The 22,426-nt window shown below is 36.0% G+C and overlaps 1 protein-coding gene across 1 annotated transcript in view; it reads right to left on the reverse strand.

Moving 5' to 3' along the window:
- The window catches only part of srbd1 (S1 RNA binding domain 1), a 65,273-nt gene that overhangs the window by 30,110 nt on the left and 12,737 nt on the right, over nt 1-22,426 (reverse strand). The window contains exons 9-15 of the mRNA XM_056265521.1: nt 20,350-20,453; nt 19,073-19,180; nt 18,827-18,984; nt 16,943-17,033; nt 16,750-16,857; nt 6,148-6,239; nt 402-484 (exon numbers count right to left, since the gene is read on the reverse strand). Coding sequence (XP_056121496.1) covers nt 402-484; nt 6,148-6,239; nt 16,750-16,857; nt 16,943-17,033; nt 18,827-18,984; nt 19,073-19,180; nt 20,350-20,453 — 744 coding nt within the window. The remainder of the gene's footprint in view (nt 1-401; nt 485-6,147; nt 6,240-16,749; nt 16,858-16,942; nt 17,034-18,826; nt 18,985-19,072; nt 19,181-20,349; nt 20,454-22,426) is intronic.

Here is a 22,426-nt window from a genome sequence, read left to right on the forward strand (position 1 = left end):
GAGTCAACAAATGATGCTACTGGGAATCATAGTAGAATTAATTTCATGAGAAAAATGGATTACTCATAATATGAGACTGCAAAAGCAAACAGTCAGAGACAGGATTAGCTCACTAGTCCAGCTGACTTCTGTTTAAAACTGCTATTACTCAAAACTAAAAATCAGAGCCTGGCTTAGAAAGTTGGGAATGTGCCTACAATCACTTCGAACATTTGACTGCATCAAGAGCAGAGCCAGGTACAACATCATGTACACAGTATTATGTGAAAGGACACTCAGCTGTTGACAGTGTGTTTAATAAAGACACAATAAACATTACTGCAATAAAAACACTTAAATAATGAACTAACAATCCATTATTTTATTATAAAGCATGATTTTGAAGAGGAGATGTGACTCACCTGGTAGGTGCCAATACCAATGTGTTTGGGGTCAATTTTAATAAGCTCTGCTAAAGGGTCCTGAACACGCCTCCCAATAGACACTGAGGACAAAGAAAAGAATACAGGAAGAAAATGATCTCACCATTATGCAGTTAATGCTCAAATATAATAATGAATGCCTCAAGAGAACAGCAATATTTACACTTTAATAAACCCACAGACTCAATTAAGAATAAATTAAGCTCACATAAGCATACATCTATGCCAATTAGAGTATTTAAATCATGCAAAGGCCTGTGTGGAACATACTGCACTAATCACTTCACAGATTATATTAATAAACAAGATTTGCATTTACTGAAATATCAGGGCTTGCAACACACAACTGTGCTTGCAGTTTAAATGAGACCATATATGGTTAAATAGATGCGACAAAGGAAGGCCAATCACAAATGATTATGCAAATAGATGCAGAGAAAGACCTATCAGAAATTAATATACAAATTTTAACTTTTATCCATTATTATTGTTGATATCAATGTTGTTTATCAAATTATTGTTGATATCAAAGTTTTTTGGCTTTTAGTATGAATATGTTAGCCTTACTGCTATCTATAAGCATAGCCAAAAGAATGACAAAAATCACATTTTGAAGCATTCAAAACTTAGTAGGGGTGTGACGAGATCTCGTGCCACGAGATCTCGCGAGACTAAATATGACGAGATTTCTCGTCGAGTGAAAAAGCTGTCTCGCGATATCGCCATGAATATTTCACTGCTACACTCACATTCGCCTAAACTATCGTTTTGTTGTTTTTATATAAAAAAATAAAAACCATTATAATCTAATGTGAAAGTCTGCTCTGCTCATCCAGCACGAATTGCTGTTGCAATCAGTGCAGCACGAATCCCAGTTCACTGATCGCGTGACGATGGCGGAGCGGAGGATTCGTTGCGCAACAGACTAAACGTCTGATAAATGTCTTATCTTCTAGAATATGCGCGCTCAGCACCACTGCTCCCTATACGCGCGGTCACGAATTTGTAAGTGAAAGTAAAACACAAGCTCCCTGATGTGCATTGCGCACAAATTAGGCTGCATACATACAATAGTCCGTCTCCCAATACCCATCTCTGGACTGTTTATTTGCGGCTATGGTCTCTGTTTGCACTGCGAATATTGAGAGAGCACTGTAACGTATAAAGGACAACAGACAAGGGAGGCTCCGTTTCTGAACTTATAATCGGAACGCTGTAGAGACAAACGCACCAGCCTCGTTTCTCTCTACCCGGCCTTTTCCGAACTCACTGCATTAACCCTATAACTGCCGGTGCAAAATAAAACAGCAATTTCACAACAATTATAAAGAGTCTGTGTGCTAACTTTGATTATGGTTGCACTTATTGTTTGCACTTAATAAGACTAAGAGAAAACTGTTATTTATTTTTGTTATTTATACTGTTTTTATTTCTCTGTTAAATGTATGTAAAGGAGTTCAGTTAGGAGGTCCCACACAGCCTCAATCAGAAGTTCTGAAAACTCTTACATGTACAGTAAGGTCTGAAGAGACTCATGTGAAATCATACAGAAGAAAAGCCAGTCAATAAAAACCTTTTACAGTGCTTGAATATTGTTTTATTTCAATGCATTTGATAATTCATACTCATAAAGTAGACCTGAAATGACATGCATTAGAAGATTATTAGTTAAAACATTGAAAAATGCACCTGCATACTATTTTTCCAGTCATACATTTTGTCATTGAGGATTTCTGAAAAATTGTGCAAAAATCTCGTCTCGTCTCGTTCTCGTGAACCCAATCTCGTGTCTCGTCTCGTCTCGTGAGATAAGCGTCTCGTCACACCCCTAAAACTTAGTGTCTCTCACTTCCGCCAATATCAATGATTTTGATGACATCACTTGCACTTCAGCTACTCATCAGATTTTCTGTCCAATCAAATGCTCTCTAGAATCTGAAACGTCCCGCCCCCTACATTATAAATAGATGCTGAAGCTGCGGCTAAGATCAGGTCACTTGTTCACACATTTACTATTTTCTACATGGTATATTGCACATAGTGTGCTATATAGGGGATAGGGAACGATTGAGACAGTGTAAATATGCTTTCCATCGGGACGGAATGGCGAATGATGTCTGGTTTCATGTTAGTGTCATGCGACATCGCCGTATCGCGCACACAGTCTGCTCCGGTCCAGAGACCCGACAGAACAGAGCGGATCATATGAGTGAGTCGGCGCAGACCACAAAACATATCAGACCCATTTGAATTCTGCCCAGAATGCTATATTTTAAAGCAATATGGAGAAGATTAGGAGAAACGGTTAGAGATTAGGAGGAATCCCCTTTTCCTAGTAAATTGTCATACACAGGCAAAGACATGGGCAAACTAAGAGAGGTCAGGTCAAATAAGAATTCAATTAAAGACAAATAAAAACCCATTTCAGAAAAACTTGAATCTAACTTATACCAGGAAATGTGACCAGCCAAACACAATATTATAAAATGAAATGAACATAAGTAGTTTGGCGCACTTGTTCCATTAGCTTTATCTAGTCTTGCTGAAGGTCAGCAAATGAAAGTCAGATTTTCATCTTTACTCAACCATGTGTGCGAGAATCAGAGGGCGAGAAAGAAAGAGAGAGAGCGACTCAGACAGAAAACACAAGACAGAATGTGAGACATTGCGTGGTTTTCTGCCCAAGCACAACCTCCACATTACAGAGTCAGAGAGTGGAGAGAAGTGCTTTTGTGTGCGCTGTACAAGGCCTGAGCTGAAACTCCATCCCTTTCCAAATATTATTACAGGCAGCAATTTCCCACAGAGTTCAATGTGGAGACGCAGCGAGTGAGGCTTGGCGATCACGCTCCAGCAAGCCACCTCAAAACCTCCTTCAACAGTCACCTACTTCAGCGAGCACATACACCTTGATCTTTATAGAAAGCCAAACACTTCTGGAAACAACTGTCCTCAATCGAGATATGAACACCTTTCTCTACTGCAGGCATGACAGAGTAGGTCAGGAAGAGTCATATAATGAGAAATCAGTCAAAAACACAAATTCATTAACATATAAATGCCAACAATTACTCAATTATGACACAAGAAGTGCAAGAAGTTCACAAGAAGGAAGTATATTAAAGCCCCGTTCACAACGCCAACGACACACAGTGACAAAGCAACGTGATCCCATTCATTTTCAAAGAAGGGCTAGTGACTTCTGGTGACACGAGCGACAGTGACCTTTGGCGATAGAATGTAGGCATGTCAAGTGATGCAAGCCGCACGACAAAAGCTCCGAAATTTTTACTTTATGCAAATTAGCAGCGGATTTCACAAGCAACAACCAATAGGATTGAAGACTGTCAGTGGAGTCTCGAGTGCAGGTAAGACAGGACAGAGTTCTGGAGCGATTTCACGGTTTTATATTATTTGACTAACCACATACATGGACATAATAAAATGATGCATGTAAAAGAAATTGGCAGTCTTAGTGAGTTGGAATCATACATTGATTGTTTATGTTGTTAACTACATGATGCAGTGAACAGTTTAGCACTGCTGGAGTTCATATTACAGTTTTTCCCCTGCATTATGTTGATTATTAGGGACAAGATAATGGATTGAGTAAAATTCAAACTACGTTTTATTAATTTTTGACAGTATGAGTGAGTTGAATTCGTTGATTGATCAAATGTTAATCTGGTTAATAATTTAATGCACTGAGCACTGCTGTATTTTATATCACAACACTCTACAACTGCAGAATTTTAATTTCTTTTGCATTTTCTAAAGATATGGGAGTGGGAAAGCCCACACACCTTCACAGTACAGAGACTATAGCGACATACAGCGACAGTCGCTGGCAGTGTGAACAGGGCTGAAGAAGAAAGAAGGAAGTTACATGATTGCATGATCCTTTAGCAATCATTCTAATATGCTGATTTGGTGCTCAATAATGCCTAGTACACACTGCATGATTTTAGATTTTCACTCGCAGAGTTTTGTGGAAATCACAGATGAATGCTTGAAAGCGGAAGCAAATCGGTTATCATTCACGTGAGTGACAATCGAGTAGTGTGTGCTATCAAAGACGCAAACTTACAGAAGCACAGATGCGTCACTGAAATATTTCATGCCTGTGAAAAATGTAGCATGCCAAATATTTGGACCTGTCTGCGACTCTGAGTCCTGCAGTGTGCAGTGTGAAATGTGTTTTGACTGGAAATGACATTGGCCACGACCTACAGCCAATGAGAGAGTAAGGGCGAGGGAAATAAACCTCCCTTGTTATTATCAATCTTGAAAACAGTTGTGCTGCTTAATATTTTTGAAGAACCATGAAATTTAGAAAGTAAGCAGAAATCTTAAGAATTATTTTGTTATAAATATTATATATATACATTATTTATGCTAGTAATGTAGAATTGTGTTTAATGCGTAAAACACAAAGCACTGCACACATTGACACACATCCCACATAGGACGGTCCAATTTCTTACGCCTCTCATAAAAGCGATAAATATAGCTCCCTAGTTTGCGCTTGCATTTGACCAGAGGAAAATTTATGATTAATCCCATACTGATTTACTGCTTTTATAGAGGAAGTCTGGTATAATTCTCAGATCCTGTTTTTGAGAACATTTGAGTGATTTCCAAACTTTTCGCCTTGCTTTTTTATTTTTGTTAGAGTAGAGGGTGCTTGTGTGGTCTAAACACAGGCAAACCTTTTTACAGAAAGTTCTGTTTCATAGAAACAGATGGTTCTAGATGCTTTGATAGACTGTGAAAAACTATTGTTTCTTCTTCTGAAGCCCATGTATCGAAAACTGGAAAAATGAATGTGGCCTAAAGGAGACAGGGAGCCTGTTTCAGACTAAGGAGACAAGGTTGACTGAAATGGCACGTAAAGGTCTGGTTGAGTGGGAGCTGAGTTGGACTGACAGGTAAGGCGGTTGCCTTTGACGGGAGACTTGGAACTGGAGAATAAACAACCCCATCATTCAGAGGGACAGTTTTCATTCAGTGTTAGTACGTTAGTCCGAAAAACAAGACATATCCTGCCAGTGAAGCTTTGACTTTCATGTACACAAGTTTGTATGTTTGCAAAACCCTAAAACCAAAGCCTTGCATTTATATAAGCATCTTTACCATTAAATGTAAATAACTTAAAACACTAAACAAGAGATATTGTAAAATGTTAGGATTCTTTATTTAGTTTGAATTGTGTATATTGTGTTGCTCTGCATTGAATTTTGTCAAATGTGATTAGACAAAACTATTTTAATGTATAGTATAGGCTTTAAAAAATGTATTTTAATCTTTTTTACATCATAATTTTTTGTACTAATTTAAAAAAATATTTATTTATCGATTTGTTATATTTAATTATGTGTGTGTATAATATTTTTAATAATACTCTATTTATTTATTTATTTATTAGCACAAGCAGGCTTGGCAAATAATACAGAAAATGTTAAAGCCTTGTCTCATTTACAAAATCTGCCAATAACCTTGTCAACGGCTGATAAACATTTTCTGTTTTTAGTGTTTGTAGATAATCTTTTGCAAATACTATGTACAAACAAGTCTTTCTTTGATTTCTGTTTTTGTGTATGTCTCATTCGACATCTTTAAATTCCATTCCATAAATCTGCATTATATCAGACAAAAAAAAAACTAAAAAACTAAAATGGTCAATCACTAGTTTTGAGTGCGTGGAAAGAAGGAATATGTAAATTACCTGCACTCCTTAGGTTGGGATCCATGTCGGGCATCTCTTTAACAGCCTCAGGACTCACACTGTAGATGGACGCTCCTGCTTCATCTGTTATGCTGAAACAACAAAGACACACTGAAGCTGGCTTCCAAGGAAATCAGAGAGGTAACCTCATGAAGACCCCAGTGAACTTATGAAGCTCCCTCAGTACATCTAGGAGGCGTCAGACCAAAGAGTCCATTTAAATACATTTTCATAGAAAGCTTGTAGTTGATACAGCAGGAACCGAAGTTTAGAGAACACAGCAATGCATGGAAGAAATACTACAACACACAAACTCAGCCCTGTTTTCAATGGAAAATTAGATTATTTTTTTTTGACAAACTTTTTTCCCTGAGTTCAGAAGGTTATAACTGCATTTTTGAGGTTATAACTGATTTCTGTGCTGCCATCCTCATATAGAATGTTCTGTTACAAGTGTCATCCACACACATTTACAATCTGTACATGCATATTTTGAGGAATCTTTATTCCTTAGAGTAGTGCAAACATGATATTAATTACCAATGGTTATTTAAACCATCTGACAGCCCACATATTTAGCAAAGCACTAGCATCTTTCCAAGTACTCCCTTGGATGCACCTTGTTTTGAATCCCTGGTTTAGTGATTCTCACTTGGGTGTCAACTAGATTGACTCTCAACACATTTTCAGTAGCATGTGTATTGTTCTGCTTGCCACTCAAAGTGATTTATATTACACTAATTGCAGAGTGAGTCCCACCACAGGGAGCAGGGTGATGACCACATAGGCTCAAAGGTGAAAGAGTGCACTCGGTTATATTTCCATCAGTAAAGTTAACTCTACCTGAACCAACAAAAAGCCCATACCTGATAGGCACTAACAATAATTGCCACATAAACACAAGTTTAAAAAATGTAACCACTAACATACTGCAAAATACTACTGATGCACATATTAAGAGTTTTGAACCATTAATTTGGGCAATAAAATGTTCTAGTAATCTAACGGCCCAGGAAAATATGAAAATATGGGTAAATACTGCCATCTAGAGGACATAATGGTAAATGTGCTTGTCTACTATATTTATGAAAAACTAAATAAAATGTTAAACAGTCCTGCTGGAAAAGATTGATAATTCCCGGCTACTTTAATAACAATAATAATAATAATAATTGTTATTATTCAAATAATAATTCTGCAAATTGTTTAATACAATTAACAAAGAAATCTGAAAGACCTTTTTTTTTTACACAATTTTATTTTACATGCTATTATATAAGTTATCTTTTTTTCCCTTTTCTAAAACCTCAAAACCAGCCTTTCCTTCCTTTACAACTTAACTGCCTGGTTGGGCACATCATAAAACTGACCTCTCTCTGAAAACATCAGCAAGGATAAATGTCCTCCGCACATGATTATCACCGTGAATGACCATACAAATTAGGGCAGATCACCACTGCAGCCTCCATTACATTTTATTCCTCTCTATTGGTGCCTAAGGGCTCTTTGGGTAACTTTGCCAATTAGTGTCATCATACTTATGACAGGATGCAGAGGCTTTGTGACATGGACCACCAGTTTGACTGGTGTCCTCATTTTCCCAGATCCTTTCCTCTCCTCCCTCGTAGCCATGATGACAGGACTAACGAGCCCTGGCATATGACCTAGGGGTCACGGTGGAGCAGGTTATTAGAAAGATTATTAACTAATTAAGAAGGAAACGCATGCCAACCCTGATAAACATTCAAATACAACTCATAAATATAGAACCACGTTTTATTTAAAATACGATAAATAAACCATATAAATAAAACTAATTGTTCTTCATGAAATGAAAGGATGGAAAGTTATCTAAATGTCTCTTTCAGACATAGTAATAACGTCCACCGAGACAATGCATGGCCAATAAACATTCACCAAGTATTACGCCTCATAAGTTTTCTTTTTTAAATATAAGAATATAACCTTTTACACAATATGTTATTATAATTACATGAATTCTAATAATATATTAAGAATTATAAAAAAATTATAATAAACTTTCTAGTTTAAGAATTATAATATACAATGTATATTATACATTAAATAATAATACAAATTAAATTATAATGTTGTTATTATTATTATTACTAAGGTATTTCCTCTTGACTCGGGATGTTCACAGGTAATTAACTAGTCATTTTTGTTACATTTCTTTTTAAAATGTTTCTTTTTGATGCATATTGGGGTTTTTTTCCTGAAAAGAATATCAAATTAATACTCTTTTTCTTTTTTACTTTTCATGTAATAGATTACTTGGATTCACTTAATATGCCCATCTCTAATTTGAAGAACCTTCAAATAAATTAAATGTTCATTGAATATTCTATTAAATTCAGTTTATTTATAGTTTGTGGTTGATTCAGTTTATTAATTTCATGTCGGTCCTCATCAAACTAGAATTGTTTATTAAGTACTTAACGACGAGTGCTGAAAGACAGAAAAGGACAGAAAAGGAGAGAGCAGGTTTTTGATATTGAGAAAGAGAGGAACATGTCATGTTTGAATAAATCAGAAGGGCTGCAAGGGTTAATGGGTACGAGCCCTGAACCATTCTGACATGGATATGGATCACATCGACCAACCACATCTCTTTATTAAGGGGACGGCTGAACTTGTAAAAAGGCAGGCAGCAGAAGGCTGTGAGCACTCGGCCCAGCTCAAGTGGACACCACGACATAAGAACAAAGACAAAACCAGCCTGCAAGTGTAGCAGATGACTTGATGACCCTTGAGGTCTGACAGTCACTCACTTAGTCACACCCAATACACCCACACTTTGGGGACTATCATGTCTCTATGAGAGTCTCTGGGCAAAGTCATGGCCGGGCCCCCTCTAACTGGAAGTAATTGTGGTATTCTCTGTGTTTGTCATAATCCTCTAGGCTGGTCCATCTCCCCTCCCAATGTCCATGACCACTGGGTGACACCAAGAGATGGATACATACTTTGATACTTGCCCCCTAAACACATGTTCTAATTAAACGCATTCATCAGATCTGTCTGCGGGGTGAAAAAATATCATCACAGTATCTCCAAACCTGTAGATAGAAGTCCAATGCTCTTGATTTTACTGGTTACATTTGGAAAAATAAGACAAAATGTGCTGTTTTTATCTAAAAAGGTGAGAAAATTCTAAATGCTTCGACACAATGAAACTTTTTTCCCTGCAAATTATTAAGTAAATTAGCAAAACAAAAAAAGTAATTTATGCAGTAGAGTACAACATTTGCATACTACTTATTTTCAAATAAACTTTTCTGTTAAAAGTTTGCTTTTCAGGGCAAAAAGTTCAAAAACTACCCAGTCTTTATAGTTATGAGGTCTCTGTGAATAAATGTATCATTATGCATTTATCCTATGAAAGATAAACATTAAATTGGATACAAGAAAACAGTAATATTGTAAAATATTATTACAATTTATATTCATTTTTCAATTTTAATAAATTATAAAAATGAAATTTGATCCTGTGATAATAAAGCTGCATTTATCATTACTCAAGTATTCAGTGTCACATGACCCTTCAGAAATCCTTCTAACACGCTGAATTGCTGGTCAATCAACATTTCTTATCATCATCAATGTTGAAAACAGTGGTGCTGCTTAATATTTTTTTGTGGAAACCATGGTGATTTTTGTTTCCAGAATTCTTTGATGAACAAAGTTAAAAAAAACAAAAGTTATTTGAAATATACATTTTTGGAATATTATAAATGTCTTTGTCACTTTTGATCAATTTAATGCATCCTTTCTAAATAAAAATATGAATTTCTTTAAAAGAAAACACTTTTGAATGGTAGTGTATATTACTATAAAATTCTGTTTATTGTAATGTGCACTAAAGGGGATTTATTATTAGCAATATACCATTTTAAATAAAAAATAATTTAATCTCAATATATCATCTTCAAATGTGCGAAATTTACTAAAGCTGGTCTTTTGTCTTTCACGTAAGCTGAAACAAAAAAGGACATTCTTGTGAAAAAACATTATAAAAAAAATATGTTGGCCAATTACTCATAGCCAGCAGACCCAAGGGATTCCCAAAAGAGAAAAAACAATCATGAGATATCAGACCAATGCCAAGTCTAAACACTATGACATTTTTGGCCTAGAAAAGGGCCAAAATGGCAGGTGTCAAAGGCCGTCAGTCTCAGGCTCTGTGCTAGGGGGTAGCAAGTGCCTAGTCAGCGTGGAGGTGCAGTTAACAGCACATTCAAGCTGCCACCACCACACAAGTCTGAAAAGAGCAAAACCTCACAGTCACTCACGTCAAACTGGTGGCAGATGTTCATCACCCCCTCAACACCCCTTCCTCCTTTAAACACCCAAAGAACTGCGGCAGAGGGTGTCAGCTGTCCAGATTACTGGATGTTTTCCTGTGTGTAGCAGGCAGAAGCCAGTAGACAGGGTTTTGAATATGTTGGTGTCCAAGGCTTAAACTTAAGAACCTCATCTTAACCAAGAACATTTTAGAGATTCAATGGTTCACACTGTGGACTGGATCTAGCAATTCAAAGCACTCAAGTATAGCCCACAAAAAAGGATATTCCAGAGCTTTCCATATTATAATTATCAAGACCAGTTTCATTGGAAGCCTAGTTCATATATGCAGAAGTGGAATGGAGGTTTCTATGTTTTGATGTTGCTTGCGTTTTCTTTTTCTGTACTCCAAGGGCTATAAACTACAACCTAAAACAGCCTAACACAAGTAAATGAGGCATGAAATGTGCAACATGTCAAAAACTTTACTGGTGGGGATTGCTTCCAGTTGTTCTGACATCACAAGAGCACATTAGATTAGAAATTGACAAATGGGGATTTGGCATCGGAGTTTAAGGCAATGAAAACTTTCAAGCGGACGGCTTGCTTGATCTCACGCTTGGCTGCCACGGATCAATCAGCACTAGACGGATAGGGAGTGACATTGCAGTATTTATGTCCGTTCTTCTGGAAACTTCGTGTTAAATACAAGAAAGTATTCATAGTAAGCTAACGTGTCTGATAAACTCATAACATAGATGCCAAAATAATAAAATCTCTTAATATAAAACGTTTTTATAACATATATAAATGTAATCTCATTTATATGTATATTTTTTTTTATGTTCTTAGTCATTGTAGATAATACACTAGTGCTGAATAGGTTGGGGGTTTTTTTTAAAGAAATTAATATTTTTAATCAGCAAGAATGCATTAAATCAAAAGTGGCAGTAAAGCCATTTATGTTACAAATTATTTCTATTTCAAATCAATGCTGTTATTTTGAACTTTCAAATCAACAACAACAACAACAACAACAAAAAAACAGTGTTTCCACAAAAATATTAAGCAGCACAACCATTTTCAACATTGTTAATAATCAGAAATGCTTCTTGAGCGGCAAATCAGCATATTAAAACGATTTCCGGAGGATCATGTGACACTGAAGACTGAAGCAGTGGCTACTGAAAATGCAACTTAGCCCTCACAGGAATCAATTACATCTTAAAATATATTAAAATAGAAAACAGTTATTTTAAATTGTAATAACATTTTACAATATTACGGTATTTTTTGATAAAAAAAAAAAAAAAATCTAGCCTTGGTGAGACCTTTTTAAAAAAAAACACCACATATCAGTTAAATGCTATGTAACAAATTACTGTCATTTAGCAACCTTAAACAGCCCAGATTTAGGTAAACAAAGTATATTACTTGAAATATTTTGATTGTTTTTAATTCTGAACATGAAGTACCTGCAGCACATGTTCTGGCTTATAGCTTTATTATGAATTGGTCAATGTGTATTTTTTATATTCCAAAAATGATTGTATCTAGTTGGATATAATAGATCAAATAGAGATACTACTCATTTAAAAACCTGACTGCTTTACTTTTCGATGGCAAGATAAATCTAAGAGCAAATGTAAGATGGCATAAATAAAAGCCCCACCACTGCCAACCACACACAGACATTACCATACATTTCAATATATTAACATCAGTCAATCAAAATTCGGGAGGCTCAAAACAGTTGCTCATGAAGCCACTGGTTCTGGGTGTCCTCTGTGATGCGGACATCTATCCCTCAGTGAGCCATTAGCCGTGGGCCTGTGACTGGCAAATATTCCTCCTCATTCCTCACTGTCCTAATCACCCTACCCAGAATCCTCCTCAAAGGACAAACTTTCCTGATGCAAAATTCTAGTCATCCAAGACCTTACAGCAAAAAGTGATTTCACTTTACCAGGAGCAAGCTGGCAGTAAAGGGCAAGTATTAATATTATATATCTGGGCATATATATGAAATAAATATATAAATAAAAACATTAAATATATAAATATAAGCTATGCATAATAATAAACATAATAGATATTATATATTTTTTTCTTATATATGCCAATATATATAATATAATATACATACTTTACAGCAAGCTTGCACCAGATAAAGTGAAATAATAATAATAAAAATAATATTGTAATATTGTTGAATATTGTCCCTTCTAAAAGATTAAAATTTTAGAAAGCAAACGTTTCATTTAGACTGTTTCATCCATGCTGACATTGCATCTGCCAGTGTTAAGGAAATTGTAAAGATGTGACTATTCATAATTTACAGCAAGTGGTAGTTTCCTTCCTGTTAAGACTGAAGTGGTCATGCTTAACAACTGATCCCAGCAACAGAGTGTACTAAAAGAAAAATGAAAAAGGATAGATGAGAGAGAGCTCCTGTAATTCTGCTTTCTCCTGCAAAGTGAGTCTAATGACCAGAGACTGGCCGGCTGGTGGCAGAGAGCAAGCCTGAGGGGAGAAGGGTGGTCACTGCCACTGTCTTCAACCTTAAGAACTGACAGAGCTGTCCAATCAGTCTGTAGCTATAGCTCAGTATCAGGATCACTGTCCTGACAGTCGAAACACTACAGGCTCCCTCGTTAAGCAAGATACATGTCATTTTGTCCTTTAGGCGTGAGAAGCAAAGTCAGGGCCAAACAGCAGCAATGACCAGAGTCAGAGCAGCACCTTCTGAACATGTTTCTTAGAAAGGAAACACTATTTAGAATATAAAATTGACAAATAAGAGTGCAGTTGCTCTAAAATAAACATTTTAAAAACATATCAATTATGTATGGCACACAATACGCAATGAACCTCTAACCCAAATCTGTACAACATAACTATGACAAATCCATGACCAAACGTTTCTACCAGAAGCGTTAAGACACCATGTCAGCCAAGGTCAACTTTTATTGGGTCATCTTAGAGGCCCTTTGAGCATGTATTAGTCATGAGAATGCAGCATACACACACCAATATTGATAAAAAAAAAAAAACACACATACAGTGAGAGACAGTATTCCAGGAATCTCACACTCCCAAGTTCAAAGCTAATTATTTGTACCTTTAAACATAATGCAAACCAATTCAAATCATTGTAGCGGTCTAGAAGGATAAAAGCACCTGGCAGTAAAGAGTGCTGGGCCAGCGGAGGGCGCCACAGAGGGGTTCCAGGAGAGAGGTTCAAAGCATGGTGTAATCTCACAGCTAATTCATATTGGAGCGGACTCAACTGGGGCACAAACTACAGAGTGAAAGTTCAAAGAGAGGGCAACTCTTCGCCATTCGTGTGAGTTTCTCAGTGTACAACACAGGAATTAAGGCAAACTGTCACAAGAGACTAATAAAAAGACCTACACTATGTGTGCGGTGTACACAACATTTAAAACATTTGAAACTGATTTGGATATGGAAAATGTGTAAGCATTAACAAATTAGCCAAAATAATTAAGCAAGAACTGGGGATGTGTAGAACTTTGTGAATGATGGCTATTCAAATGCGGCCACAGATTGTGCTAGTATTTCTTAATTACTTATTAACAACATTAATAATAATATTGGTATCAAACAATATATAATTTATTTAAATGAAATATTATATTATGTATATTTAAAATTCACAATATTTATATTAGGCCTACATATTTTACCCATCTTATTTTGCAACAGAAATAAGTGCAAGATATTCTGTGAAAGACTCTGGTCCGATTCATTAGCCACTATTAGTAAATAACTAGAACAAGAACAACACAGTGCCGTAAATAGTACAACTATTAGCGCCATAAACCAGTGCGTTTATGATTATAATAATGAGTTAAAATAATATGATAACAAATACCAGTTTGCAACACCAAGCAGCATAACATGGCAGGTAAAATAACTGGAAGTGAATGACAGACGCATTCCGTTAAAAATAAAATAAAAATAAAGATAAAGATAAAACAACACTAATGCATTACTAACAGTAACGTCATTATACCACACGGTTAAATGCAAGTAAAGTCCGGTGTGAAGACAATTTGCCCAATTTCCTTAAAAGCACATCTAAGTTCCATTACAAATCACCAAAAAAAGGCCTTATTGTAGAAAGAACCAGAAGAAAATGTCAGGGAAGTCTGTGTTTATCCCAGTCTTACTCAAGTAACAACCCTACCAACTCAACAGGCAAGTGTCCCTTCATTTAAAGGGAGAGCACCAGGTCGCTGAGAGCCATGCAGCTCATCCCGCAGGCTCGTACCGCACACAGTCTGCCGGCACTGCCTGTCATTCCTCAGGAGCAGTCAGGCAAACGAAAGGAAAGGAGACGGCTAGCGGGGACTTCGGGACAGAAGGGAGGGAGCATGGGATGGTAGGGGTGGGGGCAACGGATGGTTTTATTTCTCAAGCTGAGGAGTAGGGAGACAGATAGCAGACGGTGCAAATGAAGCCGCTGATTTGATTGACTAGTGATGTACAAAGTGCACTGTGTGGAGACGAACTTTCAAAAGGGACTGAAAAAAAAAACAGTCCAATTACATATTCTCTAACAAACATAACACCTAAAACACAATAGCACAAGATGCATCTACACTTCTACAGTACCATTCAGAAGTTTGGTGTCAGTAAGATTTTTTTTTTTAGAAAGAAAGAAATTAATACTTCTATTCAGCAAGGACACATTAAATTGTTCAAAAGTAACAGTAAAGACATTTATATTGTTACAGAAATGTTTCTGTAAAAATGCTGTTCTTTTGAAATTTCTATTCATCAAAGAATCCTAAAATTTATATGGTTATTACAAAAATATGCAGCACAACTGTTTTCAACATTTGTACTGTAAATAAGAAATGTTTCTTGAGCTCCAAATCAGCATATCAGAGTGATTTCTAAAGGATCATGTGACACTGAAGACTGGAGGAATGACTGCTGAAAATCCAGCTTTCCCATCACAGGAATAAATTACATTTTAAAATATATTCGAATAGAATTAATAGTTATTTTAAATTGTAATAATATTTTACAATATTACTATTTTTAAATGCAGCCTTGGTGAGCAAGAGTCAAAAAAGTCAGTCAGGTCTATGTGTGTGTAAGTGTTCTATGGAATCATTCTTGTGTGTTAAGTCTCAAAGGCAAGTACCAAAAAAATGGGAAGTTTAGGGGTCAGAAAAGGGTGAAGTATTATCACAAAAATGTAATTATGAAAATATAAAGAAATAAAAATAAAAATAATTATACCATACACCACACTTGAGTTTGTAAAATGCGCAATAATGCTTTCATGTGTTTTTATACACGTGCAACCACTCCATGTTTCTTTTTCATTTACATTCATTCATTAAGTAGACCATTTTATCCAAAGCGACTTACAAATGAGAAATACAACAAGCCAGAATGCATGTCCTGTTTAAGCATTTCACGCAAAAACAGCAACTAGATCCATTTTTCCCCTTATTGAAACATTTAAGAGTGCAGTTTTAAAGTATTTATTTTAACTTGCACCCTGCTTCTACAAATACTTGGCTGTGTGACTACCAGGACAGGAAACAAAGTTCAAACTGTCTGGCACGCCCGTCGTAGCAGTCGGCGTTGCACTGCCAATTTTGAGATCTCAAATCTTCCACTTTCATTTTAGAATGGAGGTTGAAATAGAGCCACTTGTGGAGCGCCTTGGATGTCAATTTTGACGCATCATGCTTTGCTGAGAACTACTGAGGCAGACCTGGCAATCCATCTGAGCTGCACTGAGGGATGCGGAGAGCTGTAATGAAAACCACCATCAGTGTACACCATAAACGGCCACTTCAGAGCGGTTCTGGGCAGCTCTCCAGTCAGATCCAAAAGTCAACAAACACGAGTCTAGCTAGATGGAGAGAGAGACAATCCCAGATCCAGCCTTTATTTGGGTTGGAGGAAAACACGTCGGACTGGTTTGGTTTGAAGGGCGGTGAGAAATATTTGTTTTTAATTAGAGACAGTCAAACAAGGCCCAGATACCATTTAAAACCCGCAAGAGTAACACATTCCAGACCGGCACCATTTCCTTTGCTCCTTTTCTGCGTACCTTGCTTAAAAGTTGCTATTTTCACTCTTAGTATAGTTTATTGATGAACATTTTTCTAATTTAAATCTGAAATTGCACTAAGACTGTACAGGAGCCTGATGTGACCTCAAACAAATGCTGAGCTACTATCAGAAGAACAACATCTGCTGCTAATCTGGTCTGCTCTGTTTCTAAAAAAAAAAAGGGAAATGTCATACCAGTAGGAAACATCTATGGGGTTGAAAAAGCGGCGTTTAATTAGGTCTGTAAAGAAGGCTTCAGTCTCCCTGCATGCTTTGCCATTTCCTATGACAATGGTTTGACAGCTGTGGGAGAACAAAAATATCAAGTTAATCATAGATATTTAGAGTGCCTACAAATTACTCAATGTTATCATTATGATTGCGATACCTGTGTTTGAACATAAGATGGCGCAGTTTTTCTGCCTCTTTGTGTTTAGCAGGGCCATGGAGGTACACCACATCTGTGTGCAGGATCTGACCTGAGGAAAGAATAAAGAGTAGATATGTCAGGACAGTAGAGGACGTATGTGACTAGATTTTATGTGGAAATCAACTTAATACATCATCATCATCATGTAGGTACAGCAGACCCCCATTCATTTCCACTCCAATTTTTTGCCTCCACCTTGTTCCCCTCTCCTCTCAAGACAATACGGCTACCGTTTTCTGTCAGCCTGAGAGAGGCAGTCTAATCGCAATAGACACCTCAAGAGCCGGGCAGGTCATGTGACTACACACCCACAGACATGTCACAGTCAAGCTGGGTTTGCGTGTGGTGCTGCTGCAGGGCAGAGGGCAAATATGGCAATGCCACCTGACACACACCCGCCAGGCCGATCAGTCGCCTGGACGCGGGGCACACAGGGCACAGCGTGCAGCTCCACGCACCGAGAGGACACAATGGGCATTCTCATCACACCTGCCAATCAGACACTCTCCTTCATCAACTTTAAAATTATGCTGCACTAAACTAAAAGTAATTACAATTAACCGGCAAAAGTTCATTATGACTATATGGTCCATTTCAATACTAGACTATATTTGGTTGATTACAAAGATTTCAAAACATCAGCTCAAATTTACCATAACTATCCACTATTATTAGATTATTATTTGATTGTTAGTTGACAGCCAATAGAAAAACTAGAAAAATATTAGAAAAGATCAATTTAATAAACAACGATAAATTATAACAAAACATATCGATTACATTATTACAGTAAAAGCATCTTTCTTTCTTTTCTCCCAACACCTTTAGAACCAATTGACAAAAAGACATGCATGATATGGTATTGTTGTCAATTGTTCTGAAATATTGTATTATTGTGTAATAAAGTTTTTTTTTTTTTTTTTTTTTTTAGTTTTACTCTATCTTTTTTATATATATACATAATATATATATATATATACACACACAAATAAAGTTTGGAAGAATTATGATTCGTTATTTTTTTTTATTTGGGAAAGTCGTCTTCTATGCTCACCAAGGATTTTTGCATTTATTTGACCAAAAATACAGTAAAAACCATAAAATTGCAATATATGATTAGTTTAAAATAACTCTTTTCTATTTGAATACATTTTTATATATAATTTATTCCTGTGATGGGCAAGCTCAATTTTCAGCAGCTATTTCTCCAGTCTCCAGTCTGTCACATGATCTTTCAGAAATCATTGTAATATGTTGCTTTGCTACTCAAGGCTGCTTAATAAGTTTGTGGAAACAAAACCATTTAAAATGTTTTGTATAAGTTAGGTTTTTTTTATTATTATTATTCATCAAGGACACATTAACTTGACCAAAAGTGACAGTAAAACATTTATTTTGGTAAAAAAAAAGATTTCTACTTCAAATATATTCTGTTCTTTTGAATTATATATATCATGGTTAAAAAAAATATTTTTTAAATAATTCATTAAGAACAGTTCTAGAACAGAACAACAAGGACTGTTACTAATATGCAATATTATTGTGTGTGTGTGCGCATGGTCTTGTATATATGGTTTATGAGGACACAAATGTGTATAATGACATGGGTTTTACAATGTAGACATGGTTTATGGGACACTTCCCACTAAACTGTTTTTTTTTTTTTTTTTTTACGTTTTCAGTGATGGGCAGGTTTAGAGGTAGCGTTAGTGTATGGGGATCGAATATACAGATTGTACAGTATAAAAACAATTACGCCTATGGAGACTCCCTGTAAACCACATATACGCCCGCATATATCATTTATTCCAAGTTCATTCCACATTTAGTCAGGTGTCTTACTGGTAGGGGACAGGATTGCCAGTTTGCAGCCGTGGTGAAACCCTGGGTCCACTCCCATGATGACTTTCCCACGCACAGGACACATCAGAAGACGCTGACGCAGATTACGAACAAACATGGCAATGGACTCTTTTTCTGCACTAGCAGTCAACTTAGACCTGGGACAAGAAGAAAAAAAAAAAGAAGCAATGCATCTTTGTGTTCAGTATTAAAAAAAAGAAGCTTTACTATCTGGTGAGAACAAACCTGTAGCCTCGACTGAGAAAGGGCAGAATGAATCTTCTGTAGGAATCTTCACCAGCATTCTTCAAAATCGTCATCAGTTCTGGCTGTGCAAATCCCTGTGGCCTCCATCTGTAAGTCAAAAGGCAGATAAAGTCCTGATAGACAGTTTACACGCTCGTACAGCCTCCCCAAAAAACACTAATAAGTCTATTCGAAATCTGACATGATTGTGTACTTACTACATGGAAATAATGGTAACACTTTATTTTACAGTGTCCTTGTTACATATGTTACATGTACTTACCATAGTAATAACAGTAAGTTATGCATTATTACATGCAACTAACCTTCAACCAAATCCTAATCCTACCCAAACCCTATAGTAAGTACATGTAGTTGCTTAATATTACTCAGTACTTAAATATATAATTACACTGTAACAATGACCCCTTAAAATAAAGTGTAACCGAAATAATTACTTCTAAGTTTTAATGTGTAAGTTATCAAGGAGACAACTAATTATCTTTTTGAGAACAAGGTGTTTTTCATTGCAGCTGAAATATTCTTTTAATAAAAAAATCTATTTTGGCACAATGAATTTTCAATGTAAAATGTTTTAAAAATTATTAAAATAAATTAAATACAAATTCAATTAAAAAATGAACCCCTCAAATTGAAGTAATTACTTAAAAAAATTAGAAAAATGTTACATTACAATTAAAATATATATTTTTTAATTCGGTTATTCTAACTTATTAACTTGGAACTACATGTCAACTTACTCTCATTAGAGTATTAGCAGACTGTCAGGTTTGAGTTAGTAGAATAAGTTGACATGTAGTTGCAAAGTTAATTATAGAAACTAAAAAAAATTAAATGGACCATCGAAATAAAGTGTTACCATTTGTTCATGTAGTATGCTAAATGTTAATTATATTTAATGTAACTTCCAAAACCATAGAGCTTTTACATTTAGTTAATATTAGGTTGAGCTTACAATATAATCCTTTCTTTTTATATGGAGATAAGTGGGTTAATATTCACCAAATAAATTTAAACCAATCTTTTTTTCTTTACATTATCAAAAACATTATTTTTTAAGAAATGAGGTCTGAGGCATAGTGGAACGAGCTACATCAGTATCAAAACCTGTGTATAATCTTTAACACCTGGCAGCGTGAAAGTCACTTCCCAACCCATTGCCCATCAAGCAGGCAACGGCACTGGGCCAGACCACGAGGGAGAAAGTAAGAAGATGAGGCGTGGTACATGTATGAACACTGTGGGTGTGTGCTGACCTGACGTTGACGCACCACCTACAGAAGTCATTCTTCACCCAGTCGGGGATGTTGACCTTCACTGTCAGAATCTTCAGATTCTCCCCACGGTTAATGGCTAACGTCTGAAACAAGAGAGTAACCTGTAGAGACAGCCGACACAAGGCGAGGCACGGTAGTGCACCGTCGGTACCACCCCCTCCCGCTCTCTCCTAAAACAAGTCAGAGCGCACTAAGACGCACTCGTGTCGCACCGAAAAGCTCTGTGCCTCTCTCACTTTTCCCTTACTGATCTTCTAAGGGGAAGTGACATGCTGTGAAGCAAATAGTTTTAAGTATCTGACCTTTTCTGAGGAAAACCTTTTGAAAGGAAACAAGAGGGAAAAGATGACCCATCAATCTGGACTCCAAGCGGAAGAACCGAGCTGACAAATGCCACCAACCCCCTACACAAACACACACCCCACCACAGAGCAGGCATCCGCCCCCCCTCTGCACTGCTCAACAGCTAATGGCCCGATCAAGACGGGAATTAATGCAGCCAGAAATATGATGAAAATTATATTTCCATATTTTGGCATTTCAACACCCTAAGGCAGCTGTTTACTTGGGTTTTCTCATGCGATGTTTATCGCATTTGAAGTTTTGCATGTGATGAGGGAAATGTCAAAACAAATATCAAACTTTTCTCCATACTCTGTGTCATTTACGCCCTGTGTAGTTATTGAATATTTAATAATAATAATAATAATAATCTCATAATAATAGTAATGCATACATCAAATCATGAATCATGTGTACAATTACCACAGGACTACAATTAGAAAAAACATAAAAATACCCTACAATAAAAGCAAGCATAGCTTTTTATATTCATGGACAACATATTTCTACAAAAAAAAAAAAAACAGCTGTCAAAAACAGGCCGCACGCACAGATATCTACTAAAATACACTCTTGTTTGTCATATCACTCAGCCAGTATTAAAGCTTGTCACATACAAACAATGCTGATAAATTGGAAAAAAGAGAATGTGTGCAAAAATAAGGTTGTCACTGAAAAACCAAAAAACAGCCATTTCAAAAACCTATTTTTCACAGATTCAGTTTAGTGTCATATTTCTCCAGCTTTAAGACATGCTAGTCCAAGACGTGACATTTTCAAAACAGAGAAGGGGGAAAGTTTTAGTCTAAATATTCAACATATCATGTTCCTCAATAACAATGAAATCATAATTGGAAAAATATGAGGAATGTAAGCGACAGAAATGAATATTATTTTAAAGACTGAGCTATTCCGATTCAATATTTTTTCTCCAAATAAAGGCAAATACATTGCTATGGAAGAGAGCAAAGAGGATGGCCTCTACAAAAACAGAAAGAAAGGATGAACTTTTCACTTCCTATCTTTGCATGTACAGAAAAACAAACATACACAACATGGGGTTTAAAATACAACAATGATCATTCTCCATACAAAATAAACATGATCTCTTGCTTTACCGAGAGTTGCTTTGTTTTATAAAAACATCTGATTATTGTAGTCAATCTCTCATACGCTCAAAAAAACAAGCGTTTCTAAAAATGTGCAGTTCAAAAACATACAAATTTCCAGTTAGTAACAAATAAAAGGTGGTCTTACTTTTTATTTGTTACTAACTGGTGATTTGTAGATTTTTGACAGCACATTTTCGTGAATGTGCTGGAAGAAGAAATTCAGTTTGTATTTGTCTTTGTAAAAAACAAAAACAAAACAAATGTTTGGTTATTTTTTAACTCTAGAAATGCATGTTTATAGCATGCAAATTACTATTGGAAAAAATTATCAATCATTCATAAACAATCATTTTCATTACAGTTCATAAAAACTTTCAGCAAATTTGTTTTTGTTTAAAAAAAAAAAAATCTTTCAGAAATCATGTGATTTCTTAAAGATTTTTTTTTTTGTAAAAACAAAAACAAATTTGCTGAAAGTTTTTATCACAGAATCACCTAAAGTACAATCCCAAAAAACAGGACCTTCAGTTGAGGCAGAGTTGGACTAACAAGCCTCTGAAAAAAGTAGGCTAGACTTCTTGGATGAAACAATATTTTACATT

This window comes from Rhinichthys klamathensis, unplaced genomic scaffold, assembly GCF_029890125.1.
Source record: "Rhinichthys klamathensis goyatoka isolate OS25496 unplaced genomic scaffold, OSU_Roscu_1.1 h1tg000235l_1, whole genome shotgun sequence".
In the NCBI taxonomy this organism is placed as follows: domain Eukaryota; kingdom Metazoa; phylum Chordata; class Actinopteri; order Cypriniformes; family Leuciscidae; genus Rhinichthys; species Rhinichthys klamathensis.